The sequence below is a fragment of the Danio rerio genome, chromosome 10 (genome assembly GCF_049306965.1).
Source record: "Danio rerio strain Tuebingen ecotype United States chromosome 10, GRCz12tu, whole genome shotgun sequence".
NCBI classification, from domain to species: Eukaryota; Metazoa; Chordata; class Actinopteri; order Cypriniformes; family Danionidae; genus Danio; species Danio rerio.
The window spans coordinates 29,690,001-29,710,437 of NC_133185.1; the positions used below are offsets into that span (position 1 = coordinate 29,690,001).

The window sequence follows — 20,437 nt, forward strand, 5'->3', positions numbered from 1 at the left end:
AAAAAAATAAATATTATATTGTAGAAGGTAAACAAATAAAAAATAAAAGAACAATTTAGTTTTAACTATTTTTAGGTATTTTTTATTTTCAGAAAGATGGGTGTCCACATTTTCTTCAGACAGCACAGATCTGCTTGATTTGACTGTCACCTGCCATTTTAGTGGATCTGAAAGCAGGAATTATCTGACTGAAATGGGCTTATGAAGGAATGATGTAACGGAACTGAAATAGCAAAAAATGTCTGCAGATTCTGTCTGGCCCTACTAATCCCTCTGTCATTTGTAATGCAGAACTTTAATATGCATATTAAATCAGGATGATGGTGATGCAGTTATTGATGATGTTGATTTAACTTCTGTTTCTCTGTGTTCAGGGTCTGCCGAAGGGTTATGAGGACTGTCCCTTCTATTTCTGGTTCAACACCTCATTTGTGGAGAACTACAGGTGTGTTTTTGACATTCGTTTGTAATGTTTTTTTCTCTCTCTCTCCATGACTCATTTACTCACTTACAATGTTTTGTGTGACAGACTTTTTCTGTCGAGGGAAGAACTGGACAATCCTCACAAACCCAAGACCTGGGACATTTACAAGGAAGACTTTGGAGTGACGCTGTCTTTCACTGAGCCTTGAGTTACCTATTTAAGGTCTAACCTACTTAAAGGGATAGTTCACACAACAATTTCCTCATTGTCTTATTATAGGTAATAAACTTTCTATCTTTTGTTGAGCACAATATGAGATAGTCTGAAGAATGTTTAAAAAAAACATATAGGAACAAAAAATGCCAATGGCTTTTTTTCCAAAAACACTGTCAAACAGAAGGAAGAAATCTAGTTTAACAAGTGGAGGAAGAATAAATGATGGCAGATGGCTAAAATAAATAAAAAAAAGTATATGTGTTTGTGTAAACTATCCCTTTAAGCTATAAACTGAAGCCAAAGTAAACACTCCATGTAAACCCACAGCTATAAGATCTGAGCGAGACGTTTTGTACTTTTGTTTTCATCCAGTTGTATTTTGATGGTTGTCTTTTTGTGTTTGAAAAGAAAAAGGAATACTTAATAGAGTTTGTACTGTGGTTCTTTTTGTTTTGCATTTTTCATATGATGGCAATTAATGTTCATTAGTAAGTCCAAACATTTGAGAACAAGATTTGACCCTAAACAACTAAAACTAAACAAAAACTTGTTAAGCTGGGAGTTTGTCATTTTGTGCTGCTAAAGTGCAGGTTTCCCTCAATATGTTCTCTTTCTCTAATGATTTAAACAGAGAAATACATTTTTATCAGAGCTGCATTATTACAACGCTTACTAAGGACTGTATTTAGTTGATAAATATTACATTAAGATGGAATTTTCACTGCCAAAATTCCAAACTGAACCAAATCTAACTGAACTTCAACTCTGAAAACTGGACTGAAACAGTTTCAATCTACTAGAACTTCCATGTTAAGCTGCTTTGGCAAAATCTACATTGTAAAAGTGCTTTACAAATAAACCTGAATGGAAGCGTATTGTGCTTTTTATATATGTGTAATTTACAAAGTTCAAAATTAGTTCTAAAGTAACATTATAAATATACAGTGGTAGAGTAAGTAATGCAGTGTAAGGTATTACTGAACTAATTTTTTAGTAATCCTTTACTCTGTACATGAGTAATGTAACAATTTTGATCGAAAATGTAGTTGCGCAAAGGAAAAAAACACAGGAAGACCAAAAGCTATAGAAGGAAAAGTATCATTTCTGTATGTTCCTTGTAGGATTTCCGCAGGAGTTCTGCATGTTCATTGAAAGTAACTTTCACAATACTGTAAATGTCTTTATGTTTTGATCTTTGGCTATGAATTGCTGTATTACTGCTTAACAGAAGTAATAACTTTTTTTAATCACTTAGCAAAATATTTTAGAAACCAAACTGCTAGCTAACTGAAATGAGTAAACTAAAAGAAATCTAAATAAATGTTATAGAATAATCATTACTATTGTTAAATTCCATGTGGAAACACACAAACATTTAAAATAATGATCAAACTTGCAAAATATTTCTTTATTCAATAATTACAACCTATCATATTTCATGATTTTAACATTCATTAAGATCCACAATAATTAGCAAATCATTTTCAGCAAGTGTGACAATTCAGAGTAAATCAGACGATCATAGAATCTTTGAGAACTTTTTTTTTTTAAATTAAAACAAACAGTGCAATGACTTGATTTTCAAGTCCACATTGTACAATTAGTTGACTCGGACTCCAGTGTGCAAACTGTAGCTCAATGCAGGAAGAGATGAACAGACAACGATCAGCTCATGAGTGACGAAAACACACAACCACAGCATTGACAATAAATGAAGCCTGAAGATGGAGGAACTGTGGTTGTTCTGAGGCAGAAACACAGCGCATAATTCAACCATGAGCTCATTTCCAATCAGATAAAGCTTGTCTTTGGTTCAGCACTCTAAATGACACAAACCGTGGACCTTTTAAGTCCCACTTTAAAGTGACAGTTCACCCAAAAAATACAAATTGTTAAGGTATGATTTATTTGATAAAACTGTGGTCTGGTGATTCAGAAAATGCAAAAATCTGCGAATGCAACCACTTTTAACATTCGAAAAAACATCCAGGCAAGCCAAAATGATTTTACATTGAATACTCAAAACAGTTTGATGAAGCTGTGAACTTAATAACATGATGTTATAAATAAGGATAATTTTCTTGATCATTTTGCTTCATGCGTATCATCTGAGCTCATTTTTTTGCTTGAATATTATTTTGAGCCTCAAACTGCTGACTTACATTTGATGAATCACCAAGAACCAAAATTTCAACAACAAAAAAATCTTCATTAATATCCTATTGATGGAAAAAGTCACCACCTTATATGACGTGATGGAGACTAAATCATCACTAAACTTTCATTTTTAAGTAAACCATCCCTTTAACCAAATACCAACGGCTTTAAATACCAACGACATGCATAGTGAGTCAGCTAACGGTTGATTTGATCACAGAAAATAAAATGTAACAAACAGAACAAAGTGCTTAAAGAATCAATCATTGTGACACCGTACAATAAGGTCCATTAGTTAAAGCACAGGTGTCAAATCCAGTTCCTAGAGGGCCGGAGCTCTGCACAGTTTAGTACCAATTCTAATTAAACACACCTGATCAAACTAATCAAGTCCTTCAGGCTTGTTTGAAACCTACAGGTAAGTGTGTTGAAGCAGGGTTGGAACTAAACTCTACAGTGCTGCGGCCCTCCATGAACTGGCTTTGACACCCGTGTTAAAGGGATAGTTCAACAAAATAAATACACATTTCCTCTCTCTCAAGTGGTTCCAAACTATTAAGGCTTTCCTTTTTCTGTTGAACACAAAAGAATATATTTTGAAGAATGTTCAAACTGCACTGACTTCCATAATATAATAAACAAATACTATGAAGTCGATGTTTGCAGGTTTTCAACATTTGTCAAATACATGTGTTCAACTAGTGAAATAATCTCAAACAGGTTTGTGGTTAGTGCAGTGAGTAAATGATGACAGAAGCTTTATGTTTTGGTGAACTAGCCCTTTAATTTACTATTATTTAGTTCTCAAGCACGTTCCTGAAGGACCACCAGCTCTGCACATTTTCCATGTCCCCTTAACTAAACACTCCTGATTCAGATCATAAGCAGAGACTGAAAGACCTGAAATGGGTTTGACAGACAAAGAAGACATACAAAATATGTAGTGTTGGTGGCCCTCCAAGAGCGTGGTTGAGAAACATTGATTTAATCTATTAATTTACTAACATTAACAATGAATAATACATTCATTACCGGTTTTATTCATCTTTGTTAATGTTAGTTGTTGAAATGACTGCTGGTTGATGCTGTACCTTCTGAATTCATGTAATGAAATACATTACTAACCTTAACTAATGGAGGCTTACTGTAAAACATGAGCTTAGATTTCTCCATTCTCCTCAGCACATGCTCTTCTTGGGTGTGTCTCCATGTAGCGGGCTGCATTGAGTCAGCAGGTCATAGCGGCCGCTGTGCAGGAAGCAGATGATGGAGGTTTTGCATGTGTCTGTGCAGGGTTTGGATACGTGGCCTTTGTGAAAGAGGTACCAGAATTGCTGGAAAATGCGATCGTCATTCACCATGTGTTTGATCAGAGCCTCCATGTCTGAAGGGAAGAGTGTGGACAGACCGTAGGCTTCGGATGCTCGATAGAGAAGTGTCCAGGATGGCCTCGGGTCTGGTTTTAAGGGCCGGTTGTTGGCCAGAGTCAGGTTAAGAATAAACGTCTCGTGATCTAGAACCATTCGGCTGCTGTCAGGGTAGTTTCCGTCCACGTAATACACACGGTATCCTGAGCATGAAGAAAACAAGTTTGTATTTTTCTTTCTTTCAATGAGGAACTTTTTTAACAGTCAAGTTTATTGAGAGGTTTAATGTATATCATGTTGTAAGCAAAGATCTTTTTTTAATAATAATTTTAATGTCACCAATGCTTAAAACCAAACAAAACACTTAAAATAAAACAATAAAACAAATGCTAACATAAACTAAACTGAAAATCAATGTTTAACAAATGAAAGAAAAACTAAATGGTAAAATTAACTACGGGTGAAAATAAAACATGAAAATATATAAACTAAATAAATTCTTCAATAAACATTCAAATATTAAATAAAAAGATCGAATTTACTTAAAATATGAAAACATTATTACATGATGCTACATAAATGTACCTAATGCTAAACAAATAGTAAATAAGTAAGTTAAAAACAAAACAAAATGTCTTCTAAGATAACAAACTAAATCCTTAATTCTAAAAAAAAAGATCAATAAAAAGCATAAGAAAACTGATATTCCTAAAGGCTAAAAACTAAAAAAAACCAAACAAACAATCAAAAAAAAAAGTTAACAAAATAAATATTATTACCAAAAATGTGTTTAAATAAAGAAAAAAAGAAGAAGAAAAAGTTAAATAAAATCAAGCAGAATAACACATAAGCTAAAACAAATAAAAACAAAGTCAAAATAGGTTAAATTCACTAAGGATAAAGAAAACAATAAAACATCATAATATATAAATTAAATAAATTCTACAATACACTTTCAAAGCTATATTCAATTAATTTACTAAATAAAAGCTTTCTTGATGCTAAAAAAAATAAGCAAATGCTAAACAAATTTTGCATGCTAAATATATCAAATGCTAAACAAGTAAAAAAAACAAAACGAGACTTATTTAAAAAATAAACTAAACTCCTTAAAAATGTTTTTATAAAGGATAAAGAAAATAATAAAACATCAAAATATATAAATTAAGTACATTTAAAAAAAAACATTAGAATTATAAGTAAGGTATATTAATAAATGAATAATAAAATAAGCTACATTACAGTTTTTTTTTACAATGGCTATGACAGTTTTTTCAATACATTTAACAAGTTTCCTAAACTCTTAAAACAGTTAGCACAACATCCATCTTTCGTGGGCTATAGGCTACAATTAACACATTTGTTGTTGCTTTGACACAAAATGCATCCAGTTAACACCAATTTAAAATGCTAAAAAAATGCTCAAGTACTATGTAAATACTAAATAAGTAAAAAAACAAAACTAAATATATTCAAAAATAATAAACTAAAATCATTAAAAAACTATTTCAATAAAGAGCAATAAAAAACAGCAACCATAAATGCTAAAAAATATATATAACAAACAAACAAACCACCAAATGAACAAAACTTCCAAAAAGGTATTTAAAAAGAAGCAAATTTTGAAACAAATAGAAAATAACACAAGATAAAACAAATAAAAACAAATGCAATCATAATAAACTGAACTGAAAAACAATGTATAAGAAAAGGTTAAATTCACTAAGGATAAAGAAAATAATAAAACTTAAAAATATATCAATTAAGTAAATTCTAAAATAAACATTCAAATAAGCTACATTAAAATAATTTACTAAATATAAGCTAACATTCTTACTTGATGCTAAAACAATAACCAATGCTAAACAAAAAAATGCATGCTAACATGCAAGAAAAAAAAATCCCTAAATGTAAAAAGAAAATACTAATATATAAGTAAAAAACAAAACTGAAATGTAATCACCTAGTAAAATAAACTAAAATCTTTTAAAACAAATAATGTTCTCTTGACGCTGAAAAAGCCTTCGTCAGAGTCGAATGGGACTTTCTTTTTGCTACTCTTAAGAAAATTAATTTAGGCCCTAAATTCATCGATATGATAAAATTGCTTTATACCAACCCTCAGGTTACTGTGATCACGAATGGCTTGAACTCAAAACTCTTTGACATAGAAAGAGGTACAAGACAGGGGTGTCCCCTTTCTCCCCTGCTCTTTGCCCTTGTGATTGAGCCACTAGCTGAATCTATAAGACAATGTCAACATCTTTTTGGAATAACAGTAGGAGACGAAGAACATCGGATTTCTTTATTTGCAGACGACGTGTTGCTGTACATTTCTGAACCAGAAAGGTCAATCCCAGCTACACTAAAATGTCTTTCAGATTATAGCAGTTTATCCGGATATAAAATTAACCTGTCTAAGTCTATAGCGCTCTCTTTCCATATTCCTAATCTAAACGATCTTTCATCCCTTTCACCCTTTAGGATAACTTCTGTAGGTTTTAAATATCTTGACATATTTATAACACCAATACTAAAGGACTTATTTAAAAAAAATAACTATGCCCCTCTTTTTGAAGTTATTAAAAAAGACCTTAACATTTGGAGGACACTTCTTATTTCTTTTTTGGGTAGGATTAATGTAATCAGAATGAATATTCTCCCTAAATTTTTATCCGCTTGTTAAGTGTGACGTCATGCGAAGCGGCTTCCGGGTCCAAGCGCTCTATTCAACTGAATGGGGAGACTCATGAAATGGTAATAATAAACGTTTACAAAGCGATTTAATGCTTTCGAAAATCACGATCGCAGTATAAATGTACATGCCTAATATCCAATGACCAGAAAGTGATACATTTTTTTTATAAATTATTAAATTTTTGGTATTTGTTTTGCAGCAAGCCCAGAGATTGTTGTGTACATTACGATTTTATATAAAATTAACTTTAATGTGTGATAGGAATAAAACGTGATCATAAACGAATGATTTCTCCACTCAAATGAATGGTGGCTTGGACCCGGAAACAGTATACCACTTAACAAGCGGATATTTATTCCAATCCCTTCCTTGTCACTCACCCAATGCTGTTTTTAAGGACATTAACAAGCACCTTTCTAAATTTATCTAGAACCACAAAATGCCCAGAATTAGCCTTAACATATGAATGAATCAAAAGATAGGGGAGGTGCCTCCTTGCCAAACCTACGCCTTTACTTTTGGTCGGCACAAGCGAAGCATATGGTCAGCTGGTACAATGAAAGAACTGACTCTAGATGGCTTAACATGGAGGCAAAAGCCTGTGCTCCTCTCCCAATAAAGTCCCTGCCTTTTATTATAAATGTTAAAAAACTTGAATGTGTTTCAACTAATTTCATTATTTCAAATACTCTTCGAACATGGAGAGACATTAAAAAGCATTTTAAAGTTCCAGCTAATATCACTTTATTTTCACCTATTGCTTTTAACCCTGATTTCCCAATATCTTTCCAAATTATTGTTTTTTTCAAATTGGTCCAAATCAGGGATTCGTGCCTCTTCACAGACAGTACACTTAAATCTTTCCAAGAAATTTCATGTCAATATGATATACCACAATCCAATTTTTTAAAATACCTTCAGCTGCGTCACTTCATTAAATCTTTGTCCGATAAGGGTAAACTGAGATTTGAACTTGTACCCATAGAGCAAATTGTAACAAACAATTTTGCCAAAGGGCTAATATATCCAAAATACATAAAGTTCTGTCTAACTCATGTACTTCTTTCTTTGAGAGTTTGAAGTGTGTGGGGGAAAAAGATTTGGGTCACGAAATTGAAGATACAGGTTGGTCTGAAATATGTAACAACTTGTATTCTAAATGTACTTCATTGGGTGTTCATGAGCTCAATTATAAATTCAAGAACAGAGTTTATCTTACACCCTTGCGTCTGAAAAAGATTTATAGAAACTCCTCTGCTCTTTGTTTTAACTGCAAAAAAAGGCAAAGGAACATTCCTTCACTGTTTCTGGTATTGTGACAAAATCATCTCTATTTGGGAGAAAATACATCATTTTCTACAAGGACTCTTTCAGATAAAATTCAGTTTTTCTCTAGAATTGTATTTGTTGTATGATGGAGTTGAGAATGTGTTGGACCCTGACACCAAACACCTGTTCTTAATTTTGGTCTATCTGGCAAAGAAATGTATACTTTTATTGTAGTCATCTCCTAAAGTGCCTTAATCCTTTAAAATGTGGTTGTCTCAAGTATGTGCGTTATTTCCACTTGAAAAACTCACTTATGATATACATCAAAAGTCAGATGACTTCTGGCAGCTATAGACACCTTTTTGGCATTACATCAATAATCTCTTCTGATTTTGTACTCTCTGGTGTATATGCATGTATGTAGGGGTGTATGTATGTGTATATATGCATATGTATGTATGTATGTATGTATGTATGTATGTATGTATGTATGTATGTATGTATGTATGTATGTATGTATGTATGTATGTATGTATGTATATATATATGTATATATGTATATATATATATGTATATATGTATATATATATATATATATATGTATATATATATATATATATATATATATATATATATATATACATACATATATACATACATACATACATACATACATACATACATATATATATATATATATATATATATATATATATATATATACACATACATACACATGGTAATGCGTAAACATGCATACGTAAACATGGTAATGCAGTCAGGCTAGGAGTAATATATATATATATATATATATATATATATATATATATATATATATATATATATATATATATATATATATATATATATATATATATATTACTCCTAGCCTGACTGCATTACCATGTTTACTTATTTGTATATTTTTCCCCCTTTTATAATTTTTTTACTTTCCCACTGTATGACTGAGTCTGTATTTGTATGTGCTGATGTATCGAAATAACCGACGACTAATAAAAAAATAAAATAAATAAATAAATAAATAAATAAATAAATAAATAAAACAAACAATGAAAAAAAATCTATATACCTAAATGCTAAAAACTATATAACTGACAAAACATATAATTAATGACCAAATTAAGCAAACAATATTACTACAACTACATTTAATTAAAAAAAAAAGAAATAATATAAAATTAGTTAAAATATTAGCAGTTAAATTAGCAATTAAAATAAAATAAGATTTAGACTAAAACAAACACGTGTATATATAAGTGTTATTTCTTGAGTGAGCACCTGGGTTGAGGTTGACAAAAGTAGTGACACTCGGAGCAATGAAAGCCACACTCAGTGGACGGGTCAATGTTTCTTCATCATAAAACATCTGAAACTCATCCGTGTGTGTGTGTCCAAAAAACTGACCGGTTATAGTGCTTTCATACCTGCGAAACAAAACACAACGATAAAAGAAATAAAGAGAACAAAACACAAGTGAACCATTAACCAGTGCATTATATACCCTTACCAGTACATACGGTAAATGAACGGGACAATCTCAAAAACAAGCAGTTACAGTAAACATGACCCATTTAAAAAAAAAAAACTATATGACCCTTCTGGTGATAAAAGACTGTTTATAATGCTTTAAGAGTGCAGTCACGCATTTTTGTTGACACAGCTATGGGTTTAAGAGATGAAAGTTAACTTAACAGCATGATATAAAGAGCTGATAGAAAACTGACTGACTGACTGACTGACCTGTTGACTATATGATAGTAATTCCAACTCCAACTGCTCAGACAGAAACCGGGAGGAATGTGACCAATGATGTGGACCTGAGACACAGACAGACACACAGACAGGCAGACAGAGACAGCTTAGACAAAACCCAAATGGGAAAAAAAAACAGACTAAAATTAAAAGCAAAATGAACAAAAATAAACTAAAAACAAAAATGCAAAAACGATAAAAGTAAATAAAACCACAAACAAAAATTACAAAAAAAAAAGAAGAAAATAAGAAAAAAAATGCTCATTTAAAAACAGAAAATGTACAGGTAAAACAAAAACTGCAAATAGCAAAACAAACCTATAAAAATAAAGGACAGAAAAAAAACAATAAAAATAAAAAACTGAAACAAAACACCCAAACAAAACAAAGCCCTATATACAAAAAATACAAATAAAATAAAACCAAACAAATTAAAAAAGTATTGTAAACAAAAATAGCAGCATAAACCACAAAATGAAACAAACCACAAAAATAAAACAACAAGCGAAATTGACAAAAGACAAATATAAAACAATGACATACAAAAAATCTACCAAAAAATGCAAATCAAACTAAAAACAAATATAATGATAAAATCAAAATGTAAACAAAATCAAAAAAGTGCTGCAAAGAAATAACAAAACTAAAAACAATTTTTTACAAAAAAAAAACAGAAAAAAATTTAAATAATCAAGTAACAAAAAATGCTAATAAAAAAATAAATAAATAATAAAATTTAAATTCAAACAAAAATACAACATAAATTAATTAAACTCAAACCACAAAAAATAATAAAATAAGCTACATATAAATAATAATAAAAAAATCAAAAACTGCAAATCAAAGTTACAGTTTTTCTTAGCTGTTTACACACAATTACTTGTACTACAGACACAATTTCTACAACATGCACCAACCCCCTGAACCAGTTCTGCTAAACTACAAGCACAATTCCTGCTTTACACTCAAATTGCAGGTTTACAACACACTTTTTTCAAAACGCTACACACAATTCTCTGCATTTTGCACAATTTTCAAGCACACAATCTTTTGTTTTCACAAGGAACACACTGTCATTCACAATTGTAAAGTCATTTGCCCTACTTTCCATACCAACTCATCACATGAGTAAACACCTGTCACACAGAATTGCAATTTAGAAATCAGAGCTCATCTGGTTCATAACTGGTTCACTTCCCACCCACAATTTTTAGTTGTTTATCTCCCTCCATATTCTCCATTCCTCAAACCAATTGAGGAATTGTTTTTCTGCCTGGAGATGGAAAGTGTATGACCGAAATCCACACACACGTGTACCCTTTCTCCAAGCTATAGCAGTTGATGCTTTTCATGGCTGGATTAGCCATGCAAGGTGACATTTTCCCCGCTGCTTGGCCAGTCCAAAACAGAAAAGAGGATGCAGTATAGCTGTTTATATATATATATATAATTTTTTTTTTACTATGACTGTATTCTGTACATACTTCTGTTGATGGCATATGTAGACCATGTTATCTGCAACTTTGTGTTGGTTGGGATGAACACTGTGTACACTGTTTTTGTGGGAAAATACAGTAAAATATATTTGGTATTTGTGTGTTTTGTATAAAAACAATACTCTGAAATATTTTACAACAGACTTCTGTAGGCCTATTTACTGCCTGTAGTAAGTGTAACACTGAACGAAAAATGCTGACAGTAAGTCATTATGATAAATGGAGAAGTGGTCATAGTGTTTTACATTCAGCACATCAGTGTTCAACTGATCTTATAATTGTCTATTCATGTGATGGTTTGTGTGTGTCATTTGAAAACAGAAGACCATTTTGAGAAGAAATCATATTGTTTTGAACGTAGAGCTTCATTTTGCAGGAGAATTGAAGGGTTTTGCCTATTGTGTGTGTGTTTTGTGATTTGTGTGTAGAGTTCTGACAATATGAGACCTGCTTACAGAAAATGTGTGTAAACAATTGGAAAAAAAACTGTAAATTGAATAATAATAATAATAATGATGCAAAAACAAAAAGAAAATGCATCGCAAACAAAACCAACAAAATATACATAAAAATATATATCGAAAAAAAAAAATTAAACCACAGAAAAAAATCTAAATAAACATGTAAAACAAAAAAATGTTTGAAATAAAAAATAATGCAAAAATTTTAATTTAAATAAAAATACAACATACAATACAATATATATTTAAACCACAGAAAAACACTACAATTAAGCCACACATTAAACAAGTAAAAACGCAGCAAATCCAAATATTTAATTGAATAATAAAATAAAATGTAAACAAATCAAAAGTGCTACAAAAATAAATAAAACAACAAACTAAATTTACAAAGAGAAAAAAAAACAAACAAACAAAAAAACCTACAAAAACTAAAAACACAAAATAATGCTAATAAAAATATGAATTAAAAAATGTGTTTGTGCTACAATGTGCGACAAAAAACTAAACTAAATGCTAAACGCCTAAAAAAAACTAAATGCAAAAAAAAAAAAAAACAATTAACCTTAAATCTTAATTTTAAATCAAAAATATAAAATAAACCACAAAAAAATCCTTGATGTTTGTGGAGGGAAAAAACATGGAATGTGGTTCCTCATTCAGTGGTAGAAGCTGTAGGGAAACTCCAGCATGACATTAGCATGTGATGCATACTATCAAAATAGCAACAGAAGTGCAAAAACAAAACTGCAAGAGTCAAACTGAAAAGCTGAACATGCAACAACCAAGAGTCACACATCTGCTTTACCGGCTCCAACCCTTTAAACCCCTCCAACCCACAAACACCAACACTACTGCTGCAATACACCATGGCTTATTGATCACATTTCTCTGTTTTCTGATGATGCATCTCTGATTTCTCACCTTCTCTCCCTTGTTCTCGGACTCCTGCAGGATTTGTATGAGCCACTGTAGCTGATCTGCTGGGTCAGTGGAGTTCACCATCAGCCAGTAGTTTTCTCTGGAGCAAAAGTTCATGTTCAGAGACACAAGCCTCAATCCAGGCTCAACCTCCACGCTGTAGAAACCACCACGGCTGCAAAACACACATTACACAAATGATAATTAAACTAATCAATCATAATATTGGCATTAATTATTTAGATCCGGCAGGTATTATCACAAAAATTAATACATAACTATATCAAAACAAAACTATACCATCATTATCAATAGTATAAAAAATAAATAAATAATTAAATAATAATAATGATGATGATAATAATAATAATGGTCATAAGAATTAATATTTTTGTTATTATTATTAAATATAAAAAAGAAAATTTGTATTAAAGAAAATAATTTCCTGAACTGCAATAATAATAAGTACATTGTAAATATAGAAATTAGTAAAAAAAACAAAATTTCTTAAACTGTTATAATAATAATATTAATAATAATAAATTAATAATAAATTAAAATAACAAACCGTCATATCATTTAACACCTTGTAGCTACATCAGCTACTCTTTGTGGCAAAACGATTAGTAAATAATACAAATATAAATCAATACAATAAAACAATTTGGGCAGACAAACAAGCAAATAAGTTGTATAAAATAAACTTGTAAATACAGAAATATTAGTAGTAAACAAAAGTTCTAAAACTAATAATAATGTTAACAACAACAAAACAACAACAATAATAATAATATACTACATCTAAATTTTTCAAATGATTTCACATGATTTTTTTTACAATTATTTATAATAAAATGATAACTGTTAATAATAATTAATTAACAAATAATTAATTCAAAAATCTTTATTATTGATATTCAATTTTCTTGCTGTGTTGTAAATACACATTTCATTTTTACGCAGAAAAACAAGTACATTTAATTGTATTTTAACATCAGAGATGCAGAGAAATCTGCATGCAGACAAAATTACTGATTACAGAGAAACAATAATGATATATCATAATAACAAATATGATACTTCAATATATAATAATTAATTTAATGTAAATATTAACAATTTATTAGTTAAATAATAATAACATCAATAATAGTATAATTAGTGTTGTTATTATCATTATCATTATTAGTGTTGTTGTTTTTATTATTATTATTAATATTATTATTATTACTAGTGTTATTATTATTATCATGTTTATTACTGGTGTTTTTATTATTATTATTACTTGTGCTATTATTATTATTATTATTATTATTATTATTACTATTATTGTGTTATTATTATTATTATTATTATTATTATTATTATTACTACTAGTGTTATTATTATTATTAATATTATTATTAGTACTATTGTTATTACTATTATTATCACTAGTGTTAATATTCTATTCTATTCTATTTACAGCTTTACCGTATGGTCTCCAGGGCTTCCTCAGGCAGCCAGGGTGCCCACTCCTTCGCCATGGTCTCATAAAGCCAACGGGACGAATGATTTCCATGCACAAACGGAGGAGGAAAACTATTGACCGGCGTGCTCTCGTGATTTCCCACCGCTGGATACACTGTAACATTTCGCCCCAAGTGTTTGTGTATGAGTCTGCTGATGGTGACCAGCTCATTCAGCTGCTGGTTCCGCGTTTGAGACCACACATTATGCGCAGGAATATCCCCTGTCCAATAAACCCAATCCCACGGGCCTGATTTAGCCACATTCTCCAGGAGATTCTCCACCGTGCGCAAAGGCAGGTCACACTTGCTATACGTCCCCCAATATCCTGCCCCAGCGTGCCTCCAACTGGCTCTTCCAGAGTCATTTCGGCAACACAGAGGCTTGTTACACTCCGCAAGGCTGCCCTCAGTGTACTCTGCGTCCCAATGGATGTCTGTGAGGAACAGGATCCTGCTGCGTGGAGAGCCTGGTTTGGGTGGAGAAGGCGGCTTGACTGGCGGTTTGGGGATTTGTGGTAAGGAAACGTTCCAGGGGGCGTAAATGTCGAAATGGCCACACGAAGGTCCAACCAAGACAGCACAGGCCTCTGTAGGCCAGAGAAAAGACTCCTGGAGGGCTCGGATGACATCAGCACGGAAGAGTGCGGTGATGTCACGACACACATCCGGATTGGCCAGGTGAAGACGGACACACACCTCTCCTAAAGCTCGAGACACTCGCTCCATGTTTGAGTCACTCTGGAAACAGACGACACAGACACAGTTTAATAAGTTGACCTTGTGACCTTGTGTTTAATATATTATTTCAGTAAGGTTTAGATATTCTAATGAGTCATGAAACCATAGTATACAAAAAAAACTCCAGACACACCTCATCACTGTTACCCTGATGAAGGCAAGTGTTTGCCGAAATGTGTAAGTGTAGTTTTAAGCAATAGCCATGTCAATGAAAGCGTTTTAATATTTTCACATTTTTCGAGTGCCTTGGACTGATTTTTGCTCTTTTTTCAGATAAATCCCCTGCCCAAAGAACCCAGACACACTATTTAAGGTACCCCTGAGCACTTTTTAAATGATTTTGGATGGTTTAATAACAGTTAGCACCAAAAAAAGGTCTTATTTCAACATATTATTTCTTATTTTTAACTTATTTCAAGAGATAGTTCACCCAAAATAAAAAAAAACTACATTTTACTCACCCTCAAACATTTAATAGTTTCTTTTTTTCTGTTTTACACAAAATAATAAATTTTGAAGAAAGTAGAAAACCGGTAACCATTGACTTCATAGTAGGAAAAATAAATACTATACGAGTCGATGGTTACAGGTTTTTAGCTTTCTTCATAACATCTTTCTTTTGTGTTTGACAGAATAAATCAATTCAAACATGTTTGGAGCAAGACGTGAAGTTCTGATGACAGAAATGAACTTTTTTGGGGGGTGAACTGTCTCTTTAAGAGCATGAGAAAATGAACTTGTTAAATGTTTTGCTTTTGATAGCAGCAGTTTAACAAGTCGTTTGTGCTGGTGTTTGTGGCTTGGAGGTGTTTGGGACATCATGAGTCAGATCGGCTAGAAGAGGATGTGTGATGGCTGGTTTTTATATGTTTAGTTTCAGTCATTAGGTGTTTTAGTTTATGCATTTAAAACAGATATAAAATGTATAAATAAATAATATAAATGGATATACATGTAAATTATATTTAGTAAATGTAACAACAGCAGCACACAATTATAATGGGATAAAATAGATATACATATTTGTACTGTAGTATTTGCATGGCTGTTTGAAATCATAGTTGGTTTATCTACAATAAAGTAAATACAAATTGTACATGCAATACAAAGAATGTAAAATAACTAGCTAGAAACTTCAAATGTATATCAAAATCAAGATGGCACAACATGAATATATAAAATGTATTACATCATAATACAACATATATAAAACGCATATCTACAGTAAATACATTTTAAAAAACTATACGTCATGGTATATCTATAAATCAAAATGTACATTAAAAGAAAAAAGTTTAATTAGTTTCTACATCTATACAGAACACATATAAACATGCACACTATAAAGAATATTATGGAACACCATCCCACCAACAATCAGAAGATTACATACATTTCCTTCTTTTCAGTTTCATGTGAAAAATTGGTTATTGACAATGACAACTCAGCAATGTCAACATTAGTACTGTACTCTTGACAGTAGACCTACTGATTGTTTTGTCTATGTTGTCCTATTGTTGTTGTTTTATTCTCCTTTTTTGTTTCTCTGGTTTATTATTTGTGTTTGTATATTTTACATATGTGGCAGTGTATTTATGCTGTTTCTATTTGCAGGTGTGACTTTATAACATTCTGTTAAGGGTCTGAAGAAGAAAAACAGCCATTCTTGGCTAATTCTGGAACACTTTAGAGTAAATATAAACATTATAAAAGAATGTTATGGAACTTCATCCCACCAACAATTAGAAGATTACATACTTTTTAGTTTTATGTGAAAAATTGGTTATTGATAACTTATCAGTGTCAACATTAGTACTGTACTATTGACAGTAGATCCACTTGTGCTGTTTGTTCTTGACTATGATATCCTCTCCATCTGCCATTGTTGTTTTATACTCCTTTCTTGTTCCCCTTGATTCTTACTTGTGTTTATAGTGTTCACTATTTTATATATGATAGTGTATTTTGTGTTATTATGCTATTTCTATTTGTAGATGTGACTTTTTTACACTCTTTCAAATGTCTGAAGACAAAAAAACAACCATTCTTGCAACATTGCAGTAATGTCTATTGTATCAAATGTTTATTGTCAGTCATATATGTACTGTTTATTAATGTAATGTTAATTGTGCATTGACCCTGTACACAACTAAACTATTTTCAGTAAAGTTGGTTTTATATTTGTAAACTGCAGTCTATATACTTCACTTTCGATTTTCAAAATACAAACTAAGAAGCATTTATTACTCTCTCACACAAACAATTAAAAATGCGCCAGGAAGACTTAAAACACCAAGCACCATCATGGAGGGAAGTACAGTAGCAGATCTCACCAGCAGCGCGATGTCGACAGAGGCGAAGATCGCTTTACACAGCACGCAGGACAAGTTTCTCCATCCGAAACCGAGCTTCAACCGGTCCAGCTCCTCCACGACCCTCAGCTGAGGCACATCTGTTCCTCCTTCAAGAGGGTAGGAGAAACACAAAGGCCCAAAAAACAAGGTCCAGAGTAAGAAAACTGTCAACTCGTACACCGGACGCTTCATCTCGACGGCGCGCTTAGGTACTTTCAGACCCCCGTCTCTACATCCCCGTCGACCCGCACAGGAAAACAGAGCCTGTGGATAAGGAGTCACGCGTGAACTGTGTGTGTAAATAAAACAGCAATGAGAACAAGGTGACTTCGCGTTTTGTTTATTGGCAGTTGCGAATAATGAAGAGTCTGTCCTCACGCTGTACCGCGTCCCGGGCGACCGGACGAGTTTACATATAGCGTCAGCTGATTGATCACGTGACATGCTGACAAAGCATCTGACGAATCACGTGCTCTGCTGCTTTGTAAACATTAAAATGACAACAGAGACTTTTGATGAGTCACAATTATACTAATATTTTAGCTATAATACTTTTGACATTCTAAAATAAGAACATTACTGCACTGGACAATGACGTGACGCCCTTTTATAGTCTATTAGATTGTTAAAATAAATCTGAAATTAATATATAGATGAAAAAAATTAAGCCCTCGCATTAAGTTGTAACTTTCAAATAACAAAGATTATTCAAATAACACACTTTTTAAATATTTTTAATAACTTACTTAATTCTTAATTCTAAGAGTGCTGACAATATTCACATTAGCAGTGTTTTACATAAAAAAAACACTCTCTCCTAAGACTGCTGCCCCCCACGACCCGGCCATGGAAAAGCAGATGAAAATGAAATAAAATTAAATGAAAAATTAAATGAAAGTATTATTAATGTACAATAATTTCCCCCATAAATTCAGTTATTATTTAATTTAGTCAAATTTCCCATTTATTTTTCTAGATTGCAGTTATCCATTTTACACATTATTCTTTTTTTACACTTTTGGGAACTTAAAAAAAAACATTATCAAATAATTTTATCCCTATTATACTAAAACATGGAAAAACTTAATTATAATAAATTATATAGAAATGATTACAGTACAACAGTAAACATTTAAATTTTTTACATTCAGACAAATTATGAAAAACTCACAGTCCTACGTTTAATTTATTCATCCAAAATTTTTCAAAACACTGATATTCTGCATTATACAATAAAATCCATTTTCATGACAGAATTTCACAATTCTGCTTTCCATCTCATGACTAAACAAATGAACCGACTGAAACTCTCAGCATGGCCAAAACATTTTTATTTTGTTCTTATTTTCCTTTAGTAAACTTTAGTTATCAGGAATAAAATATAAACAGCCCAAATCTCCAAAATAAAGACTGAAGAAAAGCCACATGAACGTTCATTAAAAACCTCACAGGGTCAGAAAACGGAGCATAAGTTAGAAAATCAGTCTGTTTGTCTTCTTTTCAAAACGCAAAAAGAAACACTGTGAAATAATAATAATTAAAACAAAAAGATACAATTATGCATGTCAAGTATGCTTGTTTTCGTCTCTTGGTTTCCTATTGCATACTGGCAAATTGAAAAGAGGAACACTGAGAGCAGAAGGAAGTAAATAGATGTAGTGTTCAGAAAAGCAAAAGTGCTCATGGGCTGCAGAACGAACCACCCATGAAACAAAAAAAAACACATATATATGTATACAGTATAAAAATCTCTCAGACGTTTCAGCACATGACATGCTTGACATGTACAATGAGGAGCGGGATGCGTGTTAGTTACAAAACAGAAATCATGCATGAATCTAAATCAATTTATGGGATGCGAAAACTGACCCATGATATATGTGGCACATGACTTCTCACATTTAATGTGATGTGTGTAAATGTCTCCTTTATTTTTTTGCATTTACGGTACCTAATCTAATGTAACGGGTGTTCATAACATGAATCTCCTTGCTATGAAAGGGACAATACAATCATGATATTCTGGGCACTTCTTATTTTGGTTATTAATTAATTTTTTTACATGACAAGGCATAAAATGGCATTAGCTTATGCATTATTGCACTGTTTTATATATTTTTTAATGCAAATAAATCTGACTTTTGCAATCAGGAACAATCTGCAACTGTAAATGCAATGGCAGGATGCTTTAAATACTAATAACGGACACATCAACTAATAAAAGGACTCCTTTGAAAAAGCAAAGTGGACAGAAATGGCGAAAAGATGCGGATGTTTGGAGTGGTTAGCTGACATTATATTTACTGTACATTCACTGCCGCCACTTCCTGTTTAATGGCTATAGAAAAGAGGTTTTGAGAGGAGTGTTTCTCTGTAAACGCTCCTGAGAGCACGTAAAGGCTGATGAACACACAAACACGCGCACCATTTTCAATGATTGCATATAAGAATATAGAGGATAGTGAGAACGTGGCTTTTTAAAAATGTTCAACAGCACTTCCACAAAGCGTTCTTTCTTTCTGTAGCAGAGGACTTACAGTGGCATAGAGCACTTTGGTGAGTGGTGAAATTTAAAGAGACAGTTCACTCAAAAATAAAACCTCAATTATCATTTACTTACCTAGAGAAGATATTTTGAAGAATGTTGGAAATTCGTAGCCAATTACTTCCATGGTATTTGTTTTTCCCTACTATGGAAGTCAATGGCTGCCGGCTTCCAACATTCTTCAAAAGACCTTCTTTCTTTACCTAAATCTGTTAGGTAATATTGTGTTTGTGTTCATTTTTGAGCGAGCTTTCTCTTTAAGGCAATACTGTGAAGTCAGTGTTGTGCAGTGTGGTTATTTGTCTTGCATCTTCTCCAGAATGGGCACGATCATGTCGAATTTGGGCCTCTTTGCAGGGTCTTCGTTCATGCAGATCTTCATGAGTTTGCAGATGTGAGGGGAGATGCCGGGTGGGATGGTGGGCCGTAGTCCCTCTAGCGCCACCTGGTGGGCACAGAAGAGATAAGGTTTGTTTGATTTTGGTCCAGTTCTTTAAAGTCAGGTGT

The 20,437-nt window shown here is 32.1% G+C and overlaps 3 protein-coding genes across 5 annotated transcripts in view; 1 reads left to right on the forward strand and 2 right to left on the reverse strand.

Annotated features, from left to right (window-relative positions):
• tpte (transmembrane phosphatase with tensin homology) overlaps positions 1-1,064 on the forward strand; it is a 17,821-nt gene extending 16,757 nt beyond the window's left edge. For 2 of the 3 annotated variants that reach the window (XM_005155259.6, XM_005155260.6), the window contains exons 18-19: positions 375-445; positions 530-1,064. In XM_005155259.6, the coding sequence (XP_005155316.1) occupies positions 375-445; positions 530-632 (174 nt within the window). In that variant the 3' untranslated portion in view covers positions 633-1,064. 3 annotated transcript variants of the gene reach the window in all.
• A 2,509-nt stretch (positions 1,065-3,573) lies between these two features.
• On the reverse strand, positions 3,574-17,807 carry smpd1 (sphingomyelin phosphodiesterase 1). The gene is given in 6 exon segments (NM_001326536.1): positions 3,574-4,367; positions 9,431-9,576; positions 9,893-9,969; positions 12,786-12,957; positions 14,256-15,031; positions 17,365-17,807. Coding segments are annotated over 6 exon segments (1,776 nt in total). The 5' UTR covers positions 17,578-17,807; the 3' UTR covers positions 3,574-3,975.
• Positions 17,808-18,699: 892 nt separating this feature from the next.
• Positions 18,700-20,437, reverse strand: part of ilk (integrin-linked kinase) — a 34,279-nt gene continuing 32,541 nt past the window's right edge. Inside the window, 1 exon segment of the mRNA NM_200571.1 lies at positions 18,700-20,375. Within this exon segment, the coding sequence (NP_956865.1) occupies positions 20,226-20,375 (150 nt within the window). The 3' untranslated portion in view covers positions 18,700-20,225.